We start from the raw sequence: 21963 nt of genomic DNA, 5'->3' as shown, positions 1-21963 counted from the left end.
ATGGGGAAAGTGGCAAGAGTTGTTGCGGACCTAAAAGTAGACGTTTTACGCATATATTTACAGATATTATATATCTCATGCCGCCACAACATACACGGCCTTTAAATGACATCCAAGTAGTTGTGATCTGATGGTCTGTGTATTGGTTGGGGGATATTCTACTGCCAATTGTGGGGGCTTTCTTGGAGACACATTGTTGACCCTTGTTGTAAAAGAATATTCAGTGTTGCATCATGACATAATATTAAATATTTTTTCTCAATGTTAGTGATTTTTTTAGTTTGTGATGAATATTGTGTTGTAAATATTAATTTCTTGGACTGTTGGTCGGTAACTTTGTTTTCTAAATAATGGGATTGATCATGTTTATTTGTGCTACGGATGGCTCTCAGACATAGAACTCACTGGTAACCTCTTCCTTGTTGTCGTTTTGTTATGATTTTACATTCTGATTGATACCTGTCATTAGTGGATGATGTTCTCTTTGCCCTTATATATTCTCCAATGGGTAAATTCTTTATAGTATGATTTGGATGGATCAGCTTTAAGAGGGGTGTTACCTGCTGTAGTTTGTGAAAGAGATTAGTGTGAATTACACCTTCAGGTCGGTGAACCCTCTAGTAGTATATGTAAGAAGGGAAGGGTATGTGACTGATGTTCATAGGTGAACTTTAAATTGAAATTTTTGTTGTTATAGTAAGTTAGAAAATCGACAACTGCCTCCAGGCATCGCTGCCATATGAGGAGGCAGTCGTCGATGTACCCACCATACCATGATATTTACGGTGTGAAAGGATTGGGAGGAAAAAGATATCTTTCTTCCCAAATCGCCATGTACATATTGGCTAACGTGGGAGAAAACCAAGAGCCCATAAGGGACCCTACTTTCTGTAAAAAGAAATCATTGCCAAAACATTAAAAAAAATTATTGCTTAACAAAAACCTTACATCATCCACTACATAATTTTGCAAAATTGTACTGCAATTACTGTATTTACTATATTGATATGCCACGGCCCTGCACGCCCCATCATGAGGGATGGATGTGTACAGAGCCGTGACATCACATTTTTTTGTCCTTCATTAGAGATGAGCGAGCACTAAAATGCTCGGGTACTCGTTATTCGAGACGAACTTTTCCTGATGCTCGAGTGCTCGTCTCAAAAAACGAGCCCCATTGAAGTCAATGGGAGACTCGAGCATTTTTCAAGGGGACCAAGGCTCTGCACAGGGAAGCTTGGCCAAACACCTGGAAACCTCAGAAAAGGATGGAAACACCACGGAAATGGACAGGAAACAGCAGGGGCAGCATGCATGGATGCCTCTGAGGCTGCTTAAACGCACCATTATGCCAAAATTATGGGCAACAGTATGGCCATGACAGAGTGACAGAATGAAGCTAGATAGCATGTAAAACATCCAATAATTGACCCTGACACTATAGGGGACGGCATGCAGAGGCAGCGGCAGCAGGCTAGAGAGTGGCATGGCGACATACCCTAAATGGACTCAGGCTTCAAACCAATGGGTGGCAGAGAGGAACCAAAGGAGGTGAGCAAGAAGCGCTGAAATTATTTCCTCTGTGAACAAAAGGTTGACGGTATATTTAGTCGATAACACAGCATGGTGGCGACATAGTGACCAAGTTCCATAACGTATCTGGTGAAACACCCGAAAAATGAGCCTGACACAGCTCGTTTGATAAGGGGACGACATTTGGAGGCAGCCATGGAGAGGACTTCCATTATTAAGAGCGACAGTATGGGGCATCCATATTGCGCTTCTATGATTGCAACTGCAGGTCTCCAGCATGGCGGCGACAGACGCGCCGAGTTCCACTATGTATGTGGTGAAACGCCTGAAAATTCTGCCTGACACAGCTCGTTTGATAAGGGGACCATGTATGGAGGCAGTGAACTAGTAGTAGATTAAAGGTGCTGCAGTTAAAACTATGTTAGTTGGATCTTGGGATGGAGCTGGCGCTCCGCTGCCAGGCGAGCTTTCGCCAATCCAAGCCCCTGTCTCTAGGCTACTCCCCAAACAGCAGGTCTAAGAACCTTTTGTATAAGATCAAGTGTAGTAGCGTTCTTATAAGTTTGGGATATGGCGGGTGAGGGAAATGTAAACAGATGCGCAAGAAGCGCTGAAATAATATCGGTAAATGATAAAAGTTTGGCAGTATATTTTGTGGATTACACAGCAGGGTGGCGACAAAGTTAACAAGTTTGATGTGGAATGACCTGTAATAGCTCTTGGGCGGTGTATGCCTTTTATCGCCTAGGCTCAGCAGTTTGAGCACCGCCTGCTGTCGCTTAGCGACGGCACTGCTGCTGTGCCTAGAGCTAGCGACTGATGGCGCCATGCCCACGGATGGTAGTTCGGAGGAGGAGGTGGAGGAGGGGTGGGAGGAGGAGGAGGCATAGTAGGCCTGAAAGACCTGGACCGAGGTAGGCCCCGCAATCCTCGGCGTCGGCAGTATATGACCAGCCGCAGGGTCAGACTCGGTCCCAGCCTCCACCAAGTTAACCCAATGTGCCGTCAGCGATATATAGTGGCCCTGCCCGGCAGCACTCGTCCACGTGTCCGTGGTCAGGTGGACCTTGTCAGAAACGGCGTTGGTCAGGGCACGGATGATGTTGTCTGACACGTGCTGGTGCAGGGCTGGGACGGCACATCGGGAAAAGTAGTGGCGGCTGGGGACCGAATACCGAGGGGCTGCCGCTGCCATGAGGTTGCGAAAGGCCTCGGTCTCTACCAGCCTATAGGGCAGCATCTCCAGGCTAAGCAATCTAGAGATGTGGACATTGAGGGCTTGGGCGTGCGTGTGGATTGCACTATATTTCCTTTTCCGCTCCAGCGTCTGGTGTATGGAGAGCTGAACGCTGGTGGATGCTGTGGAGGATCGTGGAGGCGACGATGGGGTTTTTGGGCCAGGGTCCTGGGCAGGGGGCTGACTATCAGCTGACACAGGGGAAGGAGCAGTGCTGTGCATGGCCAGAGGTGAACGGGCTTGGTGCCACTGAGTGGGGTGTTTAGCATTCATATGCCTGCGCATACTGGTGGTAGTTAAGCTAGTAGTGGTGGAACCCCTGCTGATCCTGGTTTGGCAAAGGTTGCACACCACAGTCCGTCGGTCATCCGGTGTTTCCTTAAAGAACCTCCAGACTTCTGAAAATCTAGCCCTCGCCGCGGGAGCTTCACTACTTGACACATTTGGCGCTGATGCACAAGCTCTGGCCCTGCCTCTCCGTCTGGCCCCACCACTGCCTCTTCCAACCTGTTCGGGTCGAGGACTCTCCTCCGTCTCAGAAGCACTGTGTTCACCCGGGCCTCTCAACCCAGCTTGGGTCTGTCACCTCATCATCCTCCGATCCCTCAGTCTGCTCCCCCCTCGGACTTCCTGCCCTGACAACAACTTCACCACTGTCTGACAACCGTGTCTCCTCATCGTCCGACACCTCTTTACACACTTCTTCCACTACGTCAAGAAGGTCATCATCACCCACAGACTGCGACTGGTGGAAAACCTGGGCATCGGAAAATTGCTCAGCAGCAACCGGACAAGTGGTTTGTGACTGTGGGAAGGGTCCAGAAAACAGTTCCTCAGAGTATGCCAGTTCAAATGGCAAATTTTCCTGGGAGGGGGCAGACTGGGGGGGGGAGGAGGCTGAGGTGCAGGAGCTGGAGGAGTGCCGATTTCGGTGACATGGGTGGACTGCGTGGAAGACTGACTGGTGGACAAATTGCTCGAAGCATTGTCGGCAATCCACGACATCACCTGTTCGCACTGTTCTGGCCTCAACAGTGCTCTACCACGAGTCCCAGTAACTTGAGACATGATGAACCTAGGGAGTGTAGCTCTGCAGCGTTCCCCTGCTCCCTCATCAGCAGGTGGTGTCTCACCCCGCCCAGGACCACGGCCTCTGACCCCTGCAGTAGTTGGACGCCCACGTCCCCGCCCTTGTCCTCTACCCCTAGCCCTCGGGTTAAACATTTTGAAAATGAAAGTTATATAACTTTAATTTTTTTTTTACTTTTTTTTTGTGGTTTTTTTTGTGGGGTTTTTTGTGTTTTTTAGTTTTTAAAGCCAAACAATGCTATCCTATTGCTATGGCTATTTTCTAGCCAACTATGAAAGCACACTGCTATGCCAGATGAGATGACGCTGAGTTATGAAAAAGTAAACGTAAAATAAAAAGGAAATGGCAGACTGTGCCTAATTGAAATCCAACCCCTAATAAATTGTCCCACTTCGGTCTTTGCGATGGATATGTGCGTCACTAAGCGCTAAACACAGCGGTCGCAAGTCTCACTGCAAATTCCTCACAATATGGTAGTAGATGCACTACAGCAAGGCCAGCCACCAGCAGATCAACCAGAAATAAAATATATATAACGCTATTGTAGGCCTAAGTAAGCCGTTTGGATTCTCCTATGGCTATTTTCTAGCCAAGTATGAAAGCACACTGCTATGCCAGATGAGATGACGCTGAGTTATCAAAAAATAAACGTAAAATAAAAAGAAACTGGCAGACTGTGCCTAATTGAAATCAAACCCCTAATAAATTGTCCCACTTTGGTGTTTGAGGTGGATATGTGTGTCACTAAGAGCTAAACACAACGGTAGCAAGTCCCCCTGCAAATTCCTCACAATATGGTACTAGCTGCAAATAAAAAAAAAAATAATAATAATGTATAACGTTATTGTAGCCCTAAGAAGGGCTGTTGGGTTCTTGTTGAATCACTCCTGCCTAACACTATTCTAATAGAACAGCCTAACGCTTTCCCTGACCAGCAGCAGCTCTCTCCCTAGCGGCATCCAGACACAGAATGATCCGAGCAGCGCAGGCAGGGGCTAGTCTATTCCAGGGTCACCTGATCTGGCCAGCCAACCACTGCTATCGACGTGTAAGGGTACCACGTCATGCTGGGTGGAGTGCAGAGTCTCTTGGCTTGTGATTGGCTCTGTTTCTGGCCGCCAAAAAGCAAAACGGCGGGAGATGCCATTTTCTCGAGCGGGCGAAGTATTCGTCCGAGCAACGAGCAGTTTCGAGTACGCTAATGCTCGAACGAGCATCATGCTCGGACGAGTATGTTCGCTCATCTCTATCCTACATGACATAAAGAACAGCTTTGCTGTCTTGTATAAATCCTAGTAGGCTTGTTACAAAATGGTTGTAACAAAGTGTCCAGACATGAACCTAGTCTCTCAAAAAGAGAGCCTATGCCCGAAACCATCGGAGGAAATTTAGATGGGAAGATGTCCTTGTGGATTTTTGGTGTCATATAGAAATTGGGCAAACTGGATCTGATGACATCATATATTCTGCTGTGAATGTGTCAAAAATGCCCAAATATCTGCCTTCTATTAATCTTCCCAAATTGATGGATTACGTTTAGAGATGAGCGAGCACTAAAATGCTCGGGTACTCGTTATTCGAGACGAACTTTTCCCGATGCTCGAGTGCTCGTCTCGAATAACGAGCCCCATTGAAGTCAGTGGGAGACTCGAGCATTTTTCAAGGGGACCAAGGCTCTGCACAGGGAAGCTTGGCCAAACACCTGGGAACCTCAGAAAAGGATGGAAACACCACGGAAATGGACAGGAAACAGCAGGGGCAGCATGCATGGATGCCTCTGAGGCTGCTTAATCGCACCATTATGCCAAAATTATGGGCAACAGCATGGCCATGACAGAGTGACAGAATGAAGCTAGATAGCATCTAAAACATCCAATAATTGACCCTGACACTATAGGGGACGGCATGCAGAGGCAGCGGCAGCAGGCTAGAGAGTGTTATGGCGACATACCCTAAATGGACTCAGGCTTCAAACCAATGGGTGGCAGAGAGGAACCAAAGGAGGTGAGCAAGAACGCTCAAATAATATCGGTACATGATAAAAGTTTGCCAGTATATTTTGTGGATTACACAGCAGGGTGGCGACAAAGTTAACATGGAAGCCATGAAAACAACCCAAAATTCTGCCTGACACAGCTCGTTTGATAAGGGGACCATGTATGGAGGCAGTGAACTAGTAGTAGATTAAAGGTGCTGCAGTTAAAACTATGTTAGTTGAATCTTGGCATGGAGCTGGCGCTCCGCTGCCAGGCGAGCTTTCGCCAATCCAAGCCCCTGTCTCTAGGCTACTCCCCAAACAGCACTTCTAAGAACCTTTTGTATAAGATCAAGTGTAGTAGCGTTCTTATAAGTTTGGGATATGGCGGGTGAGGGGAATGTAAACAGATGCGCAAGAAGCGCTGAAATAATATCGGTAAATGATAAAAGTTTGCCAGTATATTTTGGGGATTACACAGCAGGGTGGCGACAAAGTTAACAAGTTTGATGTGGAATGCCCTGTAATAGCTCTTGGGCGGTGTGCCTTTTATCGCCTAGGCTCAGCAGTTTGAGCACCGCCTGCTGTCGCTTAGCGACGGCACTGCTGCTGTGCCTAGAGCTACCGACTGATGGCGCCATCGCCACGGATGGTAATTCGGAGGAGGAGGAGGTGGAGGAGGGGTGGGAGGAGGAGGAGGTATAGTAGGCCTTTGAGACCTGGACCGAGGTAGGCCCCGCAATCCTCGGCGTCGGCAGTATATGACCAGCCCCTGGGTCAGACTCGGTCCCAGCCTGCACCAAGTTAAGTGTAGTAGCGTTCTTATAAGTTTGGGATATGGCGGATGAGGGGAATGTAAACAGATGCGCAAGAAGCGCTGAAATAATATCCCTAAATGGTAAAAGTTTGCCAGTATATTTTGTGGATAACACAGCAGGGTGGCGACAAAGTTAACAACTTTGATGTGGAATCCATGAAAACAACCCAAATTTGTGCCTGACACACCTCGTTTGATAAGGGGACGATGTATGGAGGCAGCTATATGGATGACTTTTGGAGGTAGCAATGGAGACAACGTGTGGAGTCTGCTATGGAGACAATTTAATTTGGATAGTGCCTGTATGTGGCAGTCCCAAACATTTTTCAAACCAGAGGAGCAGGTAGGTGGCCCTCCAGAAAAATGAAATAGATTGAGTGCCTGTATGTGGCACTCCCAAAAATTGTTTAAAACAGAGGACCGGGTAGGTGGCCCTCCAGAAAAATTAAATGCATAAAGTACTATAGCTAGAGCCAGTGGGCCCTGTCAAAAAATAGCCAGTTTCCTCTGCTTTAGTGTACAAAGAGGAGGAGAAGGAGGAAAATAAGGAGGAGGAGGAGTGCATAAATTATTCAGGTTGAACTTCCTTCACCTGGTGGAGATTGGAAATTATGAGAAATCCAGGCTTTATTCATCTTAATAAGCGTCAGCCTGTCAGCGCTGTCAGTCGACAGGCGTGTACGCTTATCGGTGATGATGCCACCAGCTGCACTGAAAACCCGCTCGGACAAGACGCTAGCGGCAGGGCAGGCAAGAACCTCCAAGGCGTACAGCGCCAGTTCGTGCCACATGTCCAGCTTTGAAACCCAGTAGTTGTAGGGAGCTGTGTGATCATTTAGGACGATGGTATGGTCAGCTACGTACTCCCTCACCATCTTTCTGTAAAGATCAGCCCTACTCTGCCGAGACTGGGGACAGGTGACAGTGTCTTGCTGGGGTGACATAAAGCTGGCAAAAGCCTTGTAAAGCGTACCCTTGCCAGTGCTGGACAAGCTGCCTGCTCGCCTACTCTCCCTCGCTACTTGTCCCGCAGAACTACGCACTCTGCCGCTAGCGCTGTCAGAAGGGAAATACTGTTTCAGCTTGTGCACCAGGGCCTGCTGGTATTCATGCATTCTCACACTCCTTTCCTCTCCAGGGATGAGAGTGGAAAGATTTTGCTTGTACCGTGGGTCCAGGAGAGTGAATACCCAGTAATCGGAGCTGGAATAAATTCTTTGAACGCGAGGGTCACGGGATAGGCAGCCTAGCATGAAATCTGCCATATGCGCCAGAGTCCCAACGCGCAAGAATTCACTCCCCTCACTGGCCTGACTGTCCATTTCCTCCTCCTCCAACTCCTCTTCTTCTGCCCATACACGCTGAACAGTGAAGGTCTGAGCAATGCTCCCCTCTTGTGTCTCGCCAACATTTTCCTCCTCTTCCTCCTCATCCTCCTCCACCTCCTCCGATATGCGCTGAGAAACAGACCTGAGGGTGCTTTGGCTATCAACAAGGGAATCTTCTTCCCCCGTCTCTTGTGACGAGCGCAAAGCTTCCGACTTCATGCTGATCAGAGAGTTTTTCAACAGGCCAAGCAGCGGGATGGTGAGGCTGATGATGGCGGCATCGCCACTGACCATCTGTGTTACTCAAAGTTACTCAGCACCTGACAGATATCAGACATCCACGTCCACTTCTCATTGTAGACTTGAGGAAGCTGACTGACCTGACTACCAGTTCTGGTGGAAGTTGACATCTGGCAGTCTACAATCGCTCTGCGCTGCTGGTAAACTCTGGATAACATGGTTAATGTTGAATTCCACCTCGTGGGCACGTCGCACAACAGTCGGTGAGCGGGCAGTTGGAGGCGGCGCTGCGCTGCCCTGAGAGTGGCAGCATCTGTGCTGGACTTCCTGAAATGCGCACAGATGCGGTGCACCTTCGTGAGCAAATCTGACAGATTGGGGTATGTCTTGAGGAAACGCTGCACTATCAGATTTAACACATGGGCCAGGCATGGCACATGTGTCAGTTTGCCGAGTTGCAGAGCCGCCACCAGGTTACGGCCATTGTCACACACAACCATGCCTGGCTTCAGGTTCAGCGGTGCCAGCCACAGATCAGTCTGCGCCGTGATGCCCTGTAATAGTTCTTAGGCGGTGTATGCCTTTTATCGCCTAGGCTCAGCAGTTTGAGCACCGCCTGCTGTCGCTTAGCGACGGCACTGCTGCTGTGCCTAGAGCTAGCGACTGATGGCGCCATGCCCACGGATGGTAGTTCGGAGGAGGAGGTGGAGGAGGGGTGGGAGGAGGAGGAGGCATAGTAGGCCTTTCAGACCTGGACCGAGGTAGGCCCCGCAATCCTCGGCGTCGGCAGTATATGACCAGCCGCAGGGTCAGACTCGGTCCCAGCCTCCACCAAGTTAACCCAATGTGCCGTCAGCGATATATAGTGGCCCTGCCCGGCAGCACTCGTCCACGTGTCCGTGGTCAGGTGGACCTTGTCAGAAACGGCGTTGGTCAGGGCACGGATGATGTTGTCTGACACGTGCTGGTGCAGGGCTGGGACGGCACATCGGGAAAAGTAGTGGCGGCTGGGGACCGAATACCGAGGGGCGGCCGCCGCCATGAGGTTGCGAAAGGCCTCGGTCTCTACTAGCCTATAGGGCAGCATCTCCAGGCTAAGCAATCTGGAGATGTGGACATTAAGGGCTTGGGCGTGCGGGTGGGTTGCACTATATTTTCTTTTCCGCTCCAGGGTCTGGGGTATGGAGAGCTGAACGCTGGTGGATGCTGTGGAGGATCGTGGAGGCGACGATGGGGTTTTTGTGCCAGGGTCCTGGGCAGGGGGCTGACTATCAGCTGACACAGGGGAAGGAGCAGTGGTGTGCACGGCCGGAGGTGAACGGGCTTGGTGCCACTGATTCGGGTGTTTAGCATTCATATGCCTGCGCATACTGGTGGTAGTTAAGCTAGTAGTGGTGGAACCCCTGCTGATCCTGGTTTGGCAAAGGTTGCACACCACAGTCCGTCGGTCATCCGGTGTTTCCTTAAAGAACCTCCAGACTTCTGAAAATCTAGCCCTCGCCGCGGGAGCCCTCGCCATGGGAGCTTCACTACGTGACACATTTGGCGCTGATGCACCTGCTCTGGTCCTGCCTCTCCGTCTGGCCCCACCACTGCCTCTTCCAACCTGTTCTGCTATAGGACTCTCCTCCGTCTCAGAAGCACTGTGTTCACCCGGCCTCTCAACCCAGCTTGGGTCTGTCACCTCATCATCCTCCGATCCCTCAGTCTGCTCCCCCCTCGGACTTCCTGCCCTGACAACAACTTCACCACTGTCTGACAACCGTGTCTCCTCATCGTCGGACACCTCTTTACACACTTCTTCCACTACGTCAAGAAGGTCATCATCACCCACAGACTGCGACTGGTGGAAAACCTGGGCATCGGAAAATTGCTCAGCAGCAACCGGACAAGTGGTTTGTGACTGTGGGAAGGGTCCAGAAAACAGTTCCTCAGAGTATGCCGGTTCAAATGCCAAATTTTCCTGGGAGGGGGCAGACTGGGGGGGAGGAGGCTGAGGTGCAAGAGCTGGAGGAGTGCTGATTTCGGTGACATGGGTGGACTGCGTGGAAGACTGACTGGTGGACAAATTGCTCGAAGCATTGTCCGCAATCCACGACATCACCTCTTCGCACTGTTCTGGCCTCAACAGTGCTCTACCACGAGTCCCAGTAACTTGAGACATGATGAACCTAGGGAGTGTAGCTCTGCGGCGTTCCCCTGCTCCCTCATCAGCAGGTGGTGTCTCACCCCACCCAGGACCACGGCCTCTGACCCCTGCAGTAGATGGACGCCCACGTCCCCGCCCTCGTCCTCTACCCCTAGCCCTTGGGTTAAACATTTTGAAAATGAAAGTTATATAACTTTAATTTTTTTTTTACTTTTTTTTGTGGTTTTTAGTTTTTAAAACCAAACAATGCTATCCTATTGCTATGGCTATTTTCTAGCCAAGTATGAAAGCACACTGCTATGCCAGATGAGATGACGCTGAGTTATGAAAAAATAAATGTAAAATAAAAAGGAAATGGCAGACTGTGCCTAATTGAAATCCAACCCCTAATAAATTTTCCCACTTCGGTCTTTGCGATGGATATGTGCGTCACTAAGCGCTAAACACAGCGGTCGCAAGTCTCACTCCAAATTCCTCACAATTGGCTAGTATATGCACTGCAGCAAGGACAGCCACCAGCAGATCAACCAGAAATAAAATATATATAACGCTATTGTAGGCGTAAGTAAGCCGTTTGGATTCTCCTTTGGCTATTTTCTAGCCAAGTATGAAAGCACACTGATGAGATGACGCTGAGTTATGAAAAAATAAACGTAAAATAAAAAGAAACTGGCAGACTGTGCCTAATTGAAATCAAACCCCTAATACATTTTCCCACTTTGGTGTTTGAGGTGGATATGTGTGTCACTAAGAGCTAAACACAATGGTAGCAAGTCCCCCTGCAAATTCCTCACAATATGGTACTAGCTGCACTACTAGTGCCAGCAAGCCCAGCCACAAGCAAACAAAAAAAAATAAAAGTATAACGTTATTGTAGCCCTAAGAAGGGCTGTTGGGTTCTTGTTGAATCACTCCTGCCTAACACTATTCTAATAGAACACCCTAACGCTTTCCCTGACCAGCAGCAGCTCTCTCCCTAGCGGCATCCAGACACAGTCTATCCCAGGGTCACCTGATCTGGCCAGCCAACCACTGCTATCGACGTGTAAGGGTACCACGTCATGCTGGGTGGAGTGCAGAGTCTCCTGGCTTGTGATTGGCTCTGTTTCTGGCCGCCAAAAAGCAAAACGGCGGGAGCTGCCATTTTCTCGAGCGGGCGAAGTATTCGTCCGAGCAACGAGCAGTTTCGAGTACGCTAATGCTCGAACGAGCATCAAGTTCGGACGAGTATGTTCGCTCATCTCTAATTACGTTGCAATTCGACAAGGGCTTTTTTTTCTTGTTTATGTTGGATATCATGTTTTGTGCTTTGCTTTGTGAATCCGGAACAAGTGTCCTCCTATACAATCTCCAGCACAGCTGAATCAAAATGTGTGTGGCATCTTTGGCTGAGCCAAGCACATTTTTTTCTTTTATCTTATATTTATGCTTATTATATGTCAACTGTGACCAAGCACAGGCCTTTATGTTGGGGAAATATGCCAGAGACTCCATCAGCGCATGAACTCGCAACGATCTGATATTAAAAATGAAGGGAAAGATCTCCCAGTAGCTGCACATTTCTCCAGAGAGGACCACATTATGGAAAATTACAATTTTAATGTGTTTATTGCCGTTCTGTCCTAAATAAGAAGTCCTTGTATTTATAAATTTGTTGTTTTCATTTTTTTTATCCTTTGATGATCACTGCCTAGTGTCTATAGAATGCTGTGAATTTTCTGTTTCGTGCATGACATCATGTCTGTCCAAGAGAACTAGTGTTCTCGAAAGCTCACCGTCAAATATACTCAGCCTCAAAAAGGTATCGTCTGATTTCTTCACTCTTCTTCTATTAAATCAGCCTTTTCAAATTGTACCATTGAAGTAGACCAACTGTTTCACATATTCCCCTAAATTTGGGACCAATTCCCTCGGCCACATATAATATATTACAGCACATTAACGCTTACATTTTATTGCAGCAATAGTGCCAGTGTATGGGTTTTTATCTGAAGGTGCGTTCACAGCTCTGAATTTCCCAGGCATTTGCCGCTTGTTCACTGGCTTCACAATGACACAGGGGCAAAAGACTCACCAGCCTCATGCCAAGAGTTTAGTTTGAGCCCTCAACGCAACTTTTTCCTCATTCAAGAAAGTCACAAACCGCTTAGCAGCAGTGTGGGACATATTCTTGCATCTTTAACAGCTAGTTCCAATCTTTAAACAAAAAAGAAAACACAGAGGAACAAGCCCCAAATAAATATATGAGTACTGTCATAAATTATGGGTTATGAGTTCCCTTCTTATGATAGGAGAGTCACCTTTGCCCCATAAGATAACGTAATTAAGGACATATACCATAGGGCAACAGATCCCACCCCCCTCTGTGATCCCCTTTGTTCTCTTCCCCCCCCCCCCCTTATCAAAAGAATTGGTAACTGGTTTCCTCTGTCTCTTAGAGGTGTTAATTGGTTTCCTGTGAAATGGTAGACTTTGTGTCTCCAAGGGCCTCATGGTTTTTCATGTGTCTTAAAATGACTCCTTAAGAACATGAAAAATTATACTTCAAAGAAAACTTAGTCATAAAGCAAATATTTTTATTTCTGGTCAACGGATCTGGACCAGTATCCCCTTATAGTCCTGGGGTGTCAAGCCCAAAGGATTTGAGAGGAAGGAAGCCAAGAAAACGCCTATTAGACAATTGGGCCAACATTTAATAATGGTGTTTGGTACTGTTAGATTTGTTAATTCATGCTGGTGACTGTGGTGGGCATGTCTTCTTATCAGGGGACTCTTGGGAAAAGATATAACATATTTTGGAAAAAATGTCCCTGATTTTCCATCTTGATTAAGGTGTAGCCACACCCCTCTCACATGACCGAGGGGGCGGATCGATTATGTAGTTAAAAGTAACATGCCAGCATTGAATCCTTGTTGTCCATGGGGAATGCCTTCAAGCTGGCAGGGCTTCCAAAATTTTCATCGGTTTTCCCCACCGCGGATCTTTATGCCAATCCAATTAGTAAGAGGTCTGTCTTTTCTTTTATTTTATCCCCTTTTATTTTACTGTTTGCTGTTATGTATGTCTGTTATTTTACCCTTTTTGTAACCATTAAGCATTGTGCCTATTTTGCATATTAAATAGTCCTTTAATAAGTTTTTCCTTGTGCTCTATACGTTCCCAAACCTCTGGAGAGGGGAATTACCGCTAAGCCGTGTTACCGTGTGAATATCTTTGTGCTAGTAGTAGCTAAAGACAGGGTGTGTCCAGGTGAACTGTACTGCATCTAGAAGAGTGTGTATCTGGGTGTATGTGTGCGGTCCTGGTGTGGGCTTCTCGTAAGCCATAATTACGAGTGGTGGCAGCCGTTGTATGGAACGGGTGACTTTCGGGGTGCAGCGTGGCCCTGTGTAGTAGCGTTCCATAGGCACGTAAGTGGTAGGGGGGTACATAGTGTGGTTGTGCGCCCCCTGGGCTGTGCGTGTGTAGTGTCTGGGATCCGAATGCGTTTGGTTTCCCTGACATGAGAATTAAGCTGAGTGGGTTTGCCGTGTGCTAGGAGAGTAGGAATTAGCGTAAGGACGCCATTTTGTGTGAGTGGGCGGAGCTTAGGGCTAATTTGCGTGGTCCCCTGGCGTACGCGAACACCGTGTTTAGAACCCGGCGACTCGGGTTCGTGACAAATTGGTTAGCAGCGGTGGGATACATTTTTTGTAATAGAGCGTTAAGTGCTTGGTTTAAGTAATTAACCCTTGCACTTAAGGACAGGTGGAATCCTTGCGAGGAGCACCCCAGTCTACAAGGAAAAACTCAGTGCTTATTGTAGTAAGACATACTTGCAAAACAGTCCCCTCCCCTCTTGTTTTTCTTTTCTATCTTTTATTTGGCAAGTAACTGCTAAGATGGCGGCTACTTATAAGAAGGCGAATGGAAGAGACGCCAGCTGGGCACTGCTTCTCCAACTGCTGGGAGAGTGTGACCCAGAAACGCATTTACGGTGTATTTTACAAGAATGTCAAGCTGAGCAAAAGTTTGAGGAGTGGAAAGCGCAGATGGATCAAAAGTCGGCTGAGCTTGAAATACGAAGGGAGCAAGAGGAAGCAAGGCTACGAGGCCAGAGTGAGCAGGAGATTGCAAAGCGTCAAGCCCAGATGGAACGAGAGTCTGCAGAGCTTCAAGCCCAGAGGGAGAAAGAGTTTGCAGATCATCAAGCTGAGAGGGAGTTCCAAGTGCAGTTAGCCCGTCTCCGGGTGCGCAATTCTTCAGCCCAATGCATCGGGCAGCAAGCTTTAATGGCCCGAGAGCCTAAGGATGAAAACAAGACCGCAAGGATAGCGGATTCCTTTGTTTCCAAGCCAGTAGCAGCCCTGAGGAGGCCTACTAAGGATGACTGGATGGAGGGTAAGCCTACCACCTGTGCCCCCTCTACTCCCACCCAGTCTGTGTTTAATATTGGTAGGTGTGGTGTATGCAACCAAATGGGACACCACGGCCCTACTTGTTTTGGGGGATCGAGGAACACCCCCACAACTAAGCTCCCTATTTCTTCTGTGTTTGGGAGAGTCAACCCTGATGGAGATATAGCATCTGGATGTCGATCGAAGAAAGTCCAGGAGTCTGAGATGATTTCTACTAATGTTTTACTGGGGACTAATCCAGGGCAGTTAGTCTCCCAGTCTGTGGTGGATGTTTTTCCCACCACAGTTGAAATGCCTAATAATGTGAATGTCATATGTACTACACTGGGTGGTACGGAGCCTAGCCTGTGTGATGATGAGGACATTGTGCTATATCCAAAGAGTCTTGATGTGGTACCGGATCTGGGGCGAATAGTATCCAAGGATGTTGCAGATATTCCCCCAAGTGCCGCAAAAATGTTTTATCACGTCCAAGTCTTGGGTTCTCTGAATTATACTGTTTCTAACACCAACACAGAACTGGACAGTGGTAATGTGATAGGTTCAAACGAGCCTGAGGTGATGCCTGACCTGGGGCCATTAGCATCCAAGGATTCTGCGGATATTTCCCCAAGTGCAGAGGAGATATCAAACCCTGCCCCATGTACTCTGAATTATAATGTTTCTTCCACCAATACAGGAATGGACAGTGATAATGTGATAGGTTCAAACGATCCTGAGGTGATGCCTGACCTGGGGCCATTAGCGCCCAAGGATTCTGCAAATGTTTCCCCAAGTACAGTTGAACTGTCCTATAATGTCAACGTGATATGTGCTCATATTGATTGTACTGTACCTTGCATTGACCAAACAATGTGTGATGATAATAATGTGTTATGTCCTAACAAGGATGAGGTAGTGTGTGGCCAGGGTGAGCCAGGATTCTTAGCTGACCTGCTGACACCTGTTGTATCTGAGGTCACTAACAGTCCAAGTGTCCATGATTCAGACATCAGTCTGAGTTCTGAACATTTAGTAACCCCTGCAGAGGAGGGGATGGGGCTATCTTACAGCCCAGAGATTTTTACAGGAGAGCCCAGTGAGACGGTCTCTGTAACATGTGTATTGACCACAAAGGACCAGAGGTGTGAGGCTGCTTTACATATGGACAGCAGCTTGGCAGAGTCATGGGAACCGTTACTGCAGGTCTCACAGGATATGCCACTAGCTGGATTTTTGGGTATTCCTGAGACTAAAGTCCAGCTAACTTTGAACCTCTATTTGTTTAAAATGGGAATAGGTGTCGTGGAAACGGCTGTATATTTGTATTGTCTCACCAGTGGGGAGCCATGGAGATGGGCTTGTGAGATGATCTGTGGATCGATCTCCCATGCCATCTCTAAAAAGGGGAGGTGTCATAAATTATGGGTTATGAGTTCCCTTCTTATGATAGGAGAGTCACCTTTGCCCCATAAGATAACGTAATTAAGGACATATACCATAGGGCAACAGATCCCACCCCCCTCTGTGATCCCCTTTGTTCTCTTCCCCCCCCCCCCCTTATCAAAAGAATTGGTAACTGGTTTCCTCTGTCTCTTAGAGGTGTTAATTGGTTTCCTGTGAAATGGTAGACTTTGTGTCTCCAAGGGCCTCATGGTTTTTCATGTGTCTTAAAATGACTCCTTAAGAACATGAAAAATTATACTTCAAAGAAAACTTAGTCATAAAGCAAATATTTTTATTTCTGGTCAACGGATCTGGACCAGTATCCCCTTATAGTCCTGGGGTGTCAAGCCCAAAGGATTTGAGAGGAAGGAAGCCAAGAAAACGCCTATTAGACAATTGGGCCAACATTTAATAATGGTGTTTGGTACTGTTAGATTTGTTAATTCATGCTGGTGACTGTGGTGGGCATGTCTTCTTATCAGGGGACTCTTGGGAAAAGATATAACATATTTTGGAAAAAATGTCCCTGATTTTCCATCTTGATTAAGGTGTAGCCACACCCCTCTCACATGACCGAGGGGGCGGATCGATTATGTAGTTAAAAGTAACATGCCAGCATTGAATCCTTGTTGTCCATGGGGAATGCCTTCAAGCTGGCAGGGCTTCCAAAATTTTCATCGGTTTTCCCCACCGCGGATCTTTATGCCAATCCAATTAGTAAGAGGTCTGTCTTTTCTTTTATTTTATCCCCTTTTATTTTACTGTTTGCTGTTATGTATGTCTGTTATTTTACCCTTTTTGTAACCATTAAGCATTGTGCCTATTTTGCATATTAAATAGTCCTTTAATAAGTTTTTCCTTGTGCTCTATACGTTCCCAAACCTCTGGAGAGGGGAATTACCGCTAAGCCGTGTTACCGTGTGAATATCTTTGTGCTAGTAGTAGCTAAAGACAGGGTGTGTCCAGGTGAACTGTACTGCATCTAGAAGAGTGTGTATCTGGGTGTATGTGTGCGGTCCTGGTGTGGGCTTCTCGTAAGCCATAATTACGAGTGGTGGCAGCCGTTGTATGGAACGGGTGACTTTCGGGGTGCAGCGTGGCCCTGTGTAGTAGCGTTCCATAGGCACGTAAGTGGTAGGGGGGTACATAGTGTGGTTGTGCGCCCCCTGGGCTGTGCGTGTGTAGTGTCTGGGATCCGAATGCGTTTGGTTTCCCTGACATGAGAATTAAGCTGAGTGGGTTTGCCGTGTGCTAGGAGAGTAGGAATTAGCGTAAGGACGCCATTTTGTGTGAGTGGGCGGAGCTTAGGGCTAATTTGCGTGGTCCCCTGGCGTACGCGAACACCGTGTTTAGAACCCGGCGACTCGGGTTCGTGACAAGTACATATACTGCATATTAGAGACAGCATATACAGTAGTAAGTTAATCATTCTAAAATGGCAGCTTAAATACCCTTGCTCAGATCTGCATAATATAGATACCTCAATAGTGCAGTCACAAAATATTGTTTAGATACCAATTTTACACAGGGCAATGGATCCTCAAGATGGGAAACATTTCAGTTAAGTAGTAACTTAGCTGTTAGACACTTCAAGCTGCATCAACCAGCTAATAATAACCGCAAACAGATATTCTTGCAAACAGCCGACATAACAGCTGCAATGGAGTAGGGCATGTTGAGAGACTTGGGTAGCAAGTTTTAACTTCCTTGGTAATGTCAAACAACTGTGTGGTTCTCTCACAGTAACAAATGGGACAAAAAAAAAAAAAAACACACTGGATCACATGTAAATAAAATAAACATTGCTCATATGACAGGTTATAATGAGCACTTCAATGTTTGATCTTGGCTGTTTGTTTGCACACCTAAGAGTAAATTCAAGTGTGCTATGTTCAGCCAGCATTTAATAGATCCATTCATCCTTGTGTCTGATAATCTTAAATACTTACATTGAAGATAAAGGGACATGCTTTACAATCCAAATTTCCATACAGATCTTGATATCAACTCTGAATCTGGGTCAGATCCTTGTTCGGCATTTAACCCCTTCAGAACGTAGCCAGTTTATAGCTTAAAGGGGTATTCCAGGAATCAGCATACTTTATATACAAATGGGTCTTTAAAATATACGCTAATATGTAATTAGTTGTTATCTAAAATTTTGTTCCTCTGAGCAGAAAAATGCTGTGGAAATACTCTGTAATGAAGAATTAAAATGCTACTGGTCCTTTAGTAAGTTGATTTTCTCCGTGCGAAACAGACACAGGTCACATGTCCACATCACATGTCCTGCATCTGCCTGGGCAGGTCATGTAATCACCACTACATTTGGCTGTCGGTTGGTTGCAGTGCATGCAGTATGACCAGTGTTGTGGTGCTGTGCAGGGATGGCAGTTACAGACATTACTATGGTAACCGAGCAGGACAGTGTGTTACATCATTACTGGGAGCAGAGCGCAAGAGGTATGAGGAGTTACTGAGAACTAAAGGATCATGGGACCTGTAGTTTTAAGTGGCGGCCATCTTGGTGATAACTCTGCATACTTTAGAGAGGTACCGTATATACTTGAGTATAAGCCTACCTGAGTATAAGCCGAGACCCCTAATTTTACCATCAAAAACTGGGAAAACCTATTGACTCGAGTATAAGCCGAGGGTGGGAAATGCATTAATCACAGACCCCCCCAGTAGTATACAGCAGCCCCCAGTAGTATACAGCACAGTCCCCAGTAGTATACAGCCAGCCCAGCATTAAAAGAAAATAATAAACTTATATACTCACCCTCCGGTGGCCCCGACCTGCAGCGCTGCTCCCCCGATGTCCGCGCGGGCCCTCTTCTGGCTTCGGCGCCCGTCTTCTTTCTTCACTAACTTCGTGCCGGGCGCCGCCATTGTTCTCCCCTGGACGGCACCAAGTATGACGCGAAGTTAGTGAAGACAGAAGACGGCCGCGGGAGCCAGAAGAGGACCCGTGCGGACATCGGGGGAGCAACGCTGCAGGTCGGGGCCACCGGAGGGCGAGTATATAAGTTTATTATTTTTGAAAGATTTTTTTATGACTGTATGACTCGTGTATAAGCCGAGGGGATGTTTTTCAGCACATTTTTTGTGCTGAAAAACTCAGCTTATACACGAGTATATACGGTATGTTTTTTTTATTTTATTAATTGTTTATTTTGTTATAAAACCTTTTTTTTGCATTTTTATTTTACTTTTTTTTTTACTTGTCCCGTTATGGGACATGAACAAGCGATTGTTCAATTGGGTGTTACACAGGGATGTCAGCGATAGATTACTGCTGACACCCCATGTTTCCCCAATGCGGGCTCAGCTCCGGTGCAAAGCTAAACCGACATTGTCTACAAGCCTTACTATTACGGCGTGGAAAGCTGCACTCTACGCAGTACTAGTAATTGTGTGCAGGGCTATAGTTACATCTCATGTTGCCCCATCCACAAGTGCACAAAATCGGGCTCATTTATAAATAGAAAATTATAATTATTTGCTTGTTTCTATAACTGATATTTCTTATAATGAAGGATGAACTATAAAATTAGACTATGACCCACTTCCCCCCACATCAGTTAAATTACTTGTATTCCCAGTCCTCTCTACTATGACCCCACTAAGCCTGCACTCCCATACATTGGGGCTCATTTACTATGGGTCCGCGGATCGCATTTCCGGCAGACTTTCTGGATACGCGGCTCTGTGACAGAGATTTAGAAGGGGATTGTGTGACACACGATCGGATTGTGGCACAGCGGTGCTGGCTTTCATGCGACAGAAATCAGGGGATTTAATATTCAAATTGTGTCGCATCCAATGCGCTTACATACACCGGGAAGAAGAAGATGAACTCCGGCGGACCTGAGCGGGGAAATCGACACATGCACAATATCGGGCGCTCAATCTTTGTAAATCACGGCACAGTTCTTTGGAGTCGGACAATGCACTTTCAGGGATCTCCAGCGTCCAGGTAAGTAAATGTCCCACAATATGTCACTTCTGTGGTCTCCAGTAGACTATAAAACTCAGTTCACACTTCTATAGTCTGCCACTCCCTTAAAATGTTCCCCTTCATTATAATATCCCTCTTCCCCCTATAGACTTTGCACACGTCTACTGGCACTGAAGGATGGGTTCTCCCAGAGTGCTTTTAACTGCTGTGACATGATTTTTTTTTAAAATTTCTTTCTTTCATTTAGCCTATGTTATTATGTTAACTACTTTCCATAGCACATTTTGGACAGGGCAACCGCCCTGTTATTACCATCATTTTCCAGCCCTTTAGCCCTTTCTGCCCACATTTTCAATGAGGTTTGGGTTCAATTTCATGCTCCCCTATTTTTTCCGGTATTTGGGGAAACCACTCAAACCCCAATTTCACTCTTCCCTAGCAGGGGTGATAAAGTAGCTTTGTAGACAAGTAGATAAATTGCTGCTTTAAAACTGCAATATAATGCACCATAAATACCAAGTAGATGGTCTGCATGTAGATACTGAAGATGCCACACAGCAGCACCGCAAGTCTTTTACTACTCACCTGCACTGGTGCCTGAAAAGGTCTTCACTGGATTTTCTGAAACACAGATAGACAATGATTAGAGATGAGCGAACATGCTCGTCCGAGCTTGATGCTCGGTCGAGCATTAGGGTACTCGAGACGGCTCGTTGCTCGGACGAGTATTTCCCCTGCTCGAGATCGAGCATTTAATTAAAAAAAACACAGTGAAGAACAATGAAGAATAGAATAAATACAGTGAACACAGGATCATTTAAGATAAAAACACAGTGCAGAACACAGTGCAGAATAGATTACAGATGTTCGGCACATCTGCTTACTTGTCGGGAGATACGCGCGGAACGGCGCGAACAAAATAGCATGTGAAGAACAATATATATGTGTGAAGAACACATTGCAGATGTATTTAAACATCTGCAATGTGTTCTTCACACACATATATATTGTTCTTCACATGCTATTTTGTTCGCGCCGTTCCGCGCGTATCTCCCGACAAGTAAGCAGATGTGCCGAACATCTGTAATCTATTCTGCACTGTGTTCTGCACTGTGTTTTTATCTTAAATGATCCTGTGTTCACTGTGTTCACTGTTTTTATTCTATTCTTCACTGTTCTTTACATCTGCTAACTTGTCGGGAGATAATATACGCGCGGAACAGTGAAGAATAGATCGCAGATGTTTGCAAATTATCAGAAGACATTATTTTTCAATTAAATAACACATTTTATTCCTGAACCATGGTCCCTTTGAAAAATGCTCGGGTCTCCCATTGACTTCAATGGGGCTCGTTACTCGAAACGAGCACTCGAGCATCTGGAAATGTTCGGCTCGAGTAACGAGCACCCGAGCATTTTAGTGCTCGCTCATCTCTAACAATGATCAAAATGTAGCTTACCAAATACCAGATTTAGTAAAGATGTGTGTCTAAAGATGTGTGTTCCACATCACTATATTCACCTGAGCTAGTTGAATTCTCTTTCTGTATTAGTGCTTCACTAGAAATATGTGAAGAGTCTTCCATCATTGATGTTCTGAGAGACATAAAAACATTTTAATTTAATTATCAATTACAGACTGTAAAACACTCCTGGTTACACATGTAGATTTAAGGCAACAAAATATAGATTTTTTTTAAACTAATGAAACATTTTATGTGCTTTACTGAATACAGTAGTTAATGGGCATCACCGGACCACCAAAACTCTCAAACTTTTAAGGGGGAGGGGCACCATATTACTATATGGT

The 21963-nt window shown here is 46.5% G+C and overlaps 1 protein-coding gene across 3 annotated transcripts in view; it reads right to left on the bottom strand.

Moving 5' to 3' along the window:
* Positions 1-21963, bottom strand: part of LOC140068969 (transmembrane protein 272-like) — a 57462-nt gene that overhangs the window by 29396 nt on the left and 6103 nt on the right. For 2 of the 3 annotated variants that reach the window (XM_072114314.1, XM_072114316.1), the window contains exons 2-3: positions 21676-21749; positions 20739-20774 (exon numbers count right to left, since the gene is read on the bottom strand). In XM_072114314.1, coding sequence (XP_071970415.1) covers positions 20739-20774; positions 21676-21742 — 103 coding nt within the window. In that variant the 5' untranslated portion in view covers positions 21743-21749. Of the gene's footprint in view, positions 1-18141; positions 18572-20738; positions 20775-21675; positions 21750-21963 lie in introns of those variants that run through there. The other variant, XM_072114315.1, reaches the window with a different exon arrangement.

This window comes from Engystomops pustulosus, chromosome 7 (assembly GCF_040894005.1).
Source record: "Engystomops pustulosus chromosome 7, aEngPut4.maternal, whole genome shotgun sequence".
NCBI classification, from domain to species: domain Eukaryota; kingdom Metazoa; phylum Chordata; class Amphibia; order Anura; family Leptodactylidae; genus Engystomops; species Engystomops pustulosus.
This window is presented reverse-complemented; position numbering and strand designations above follow the sequence as displayed.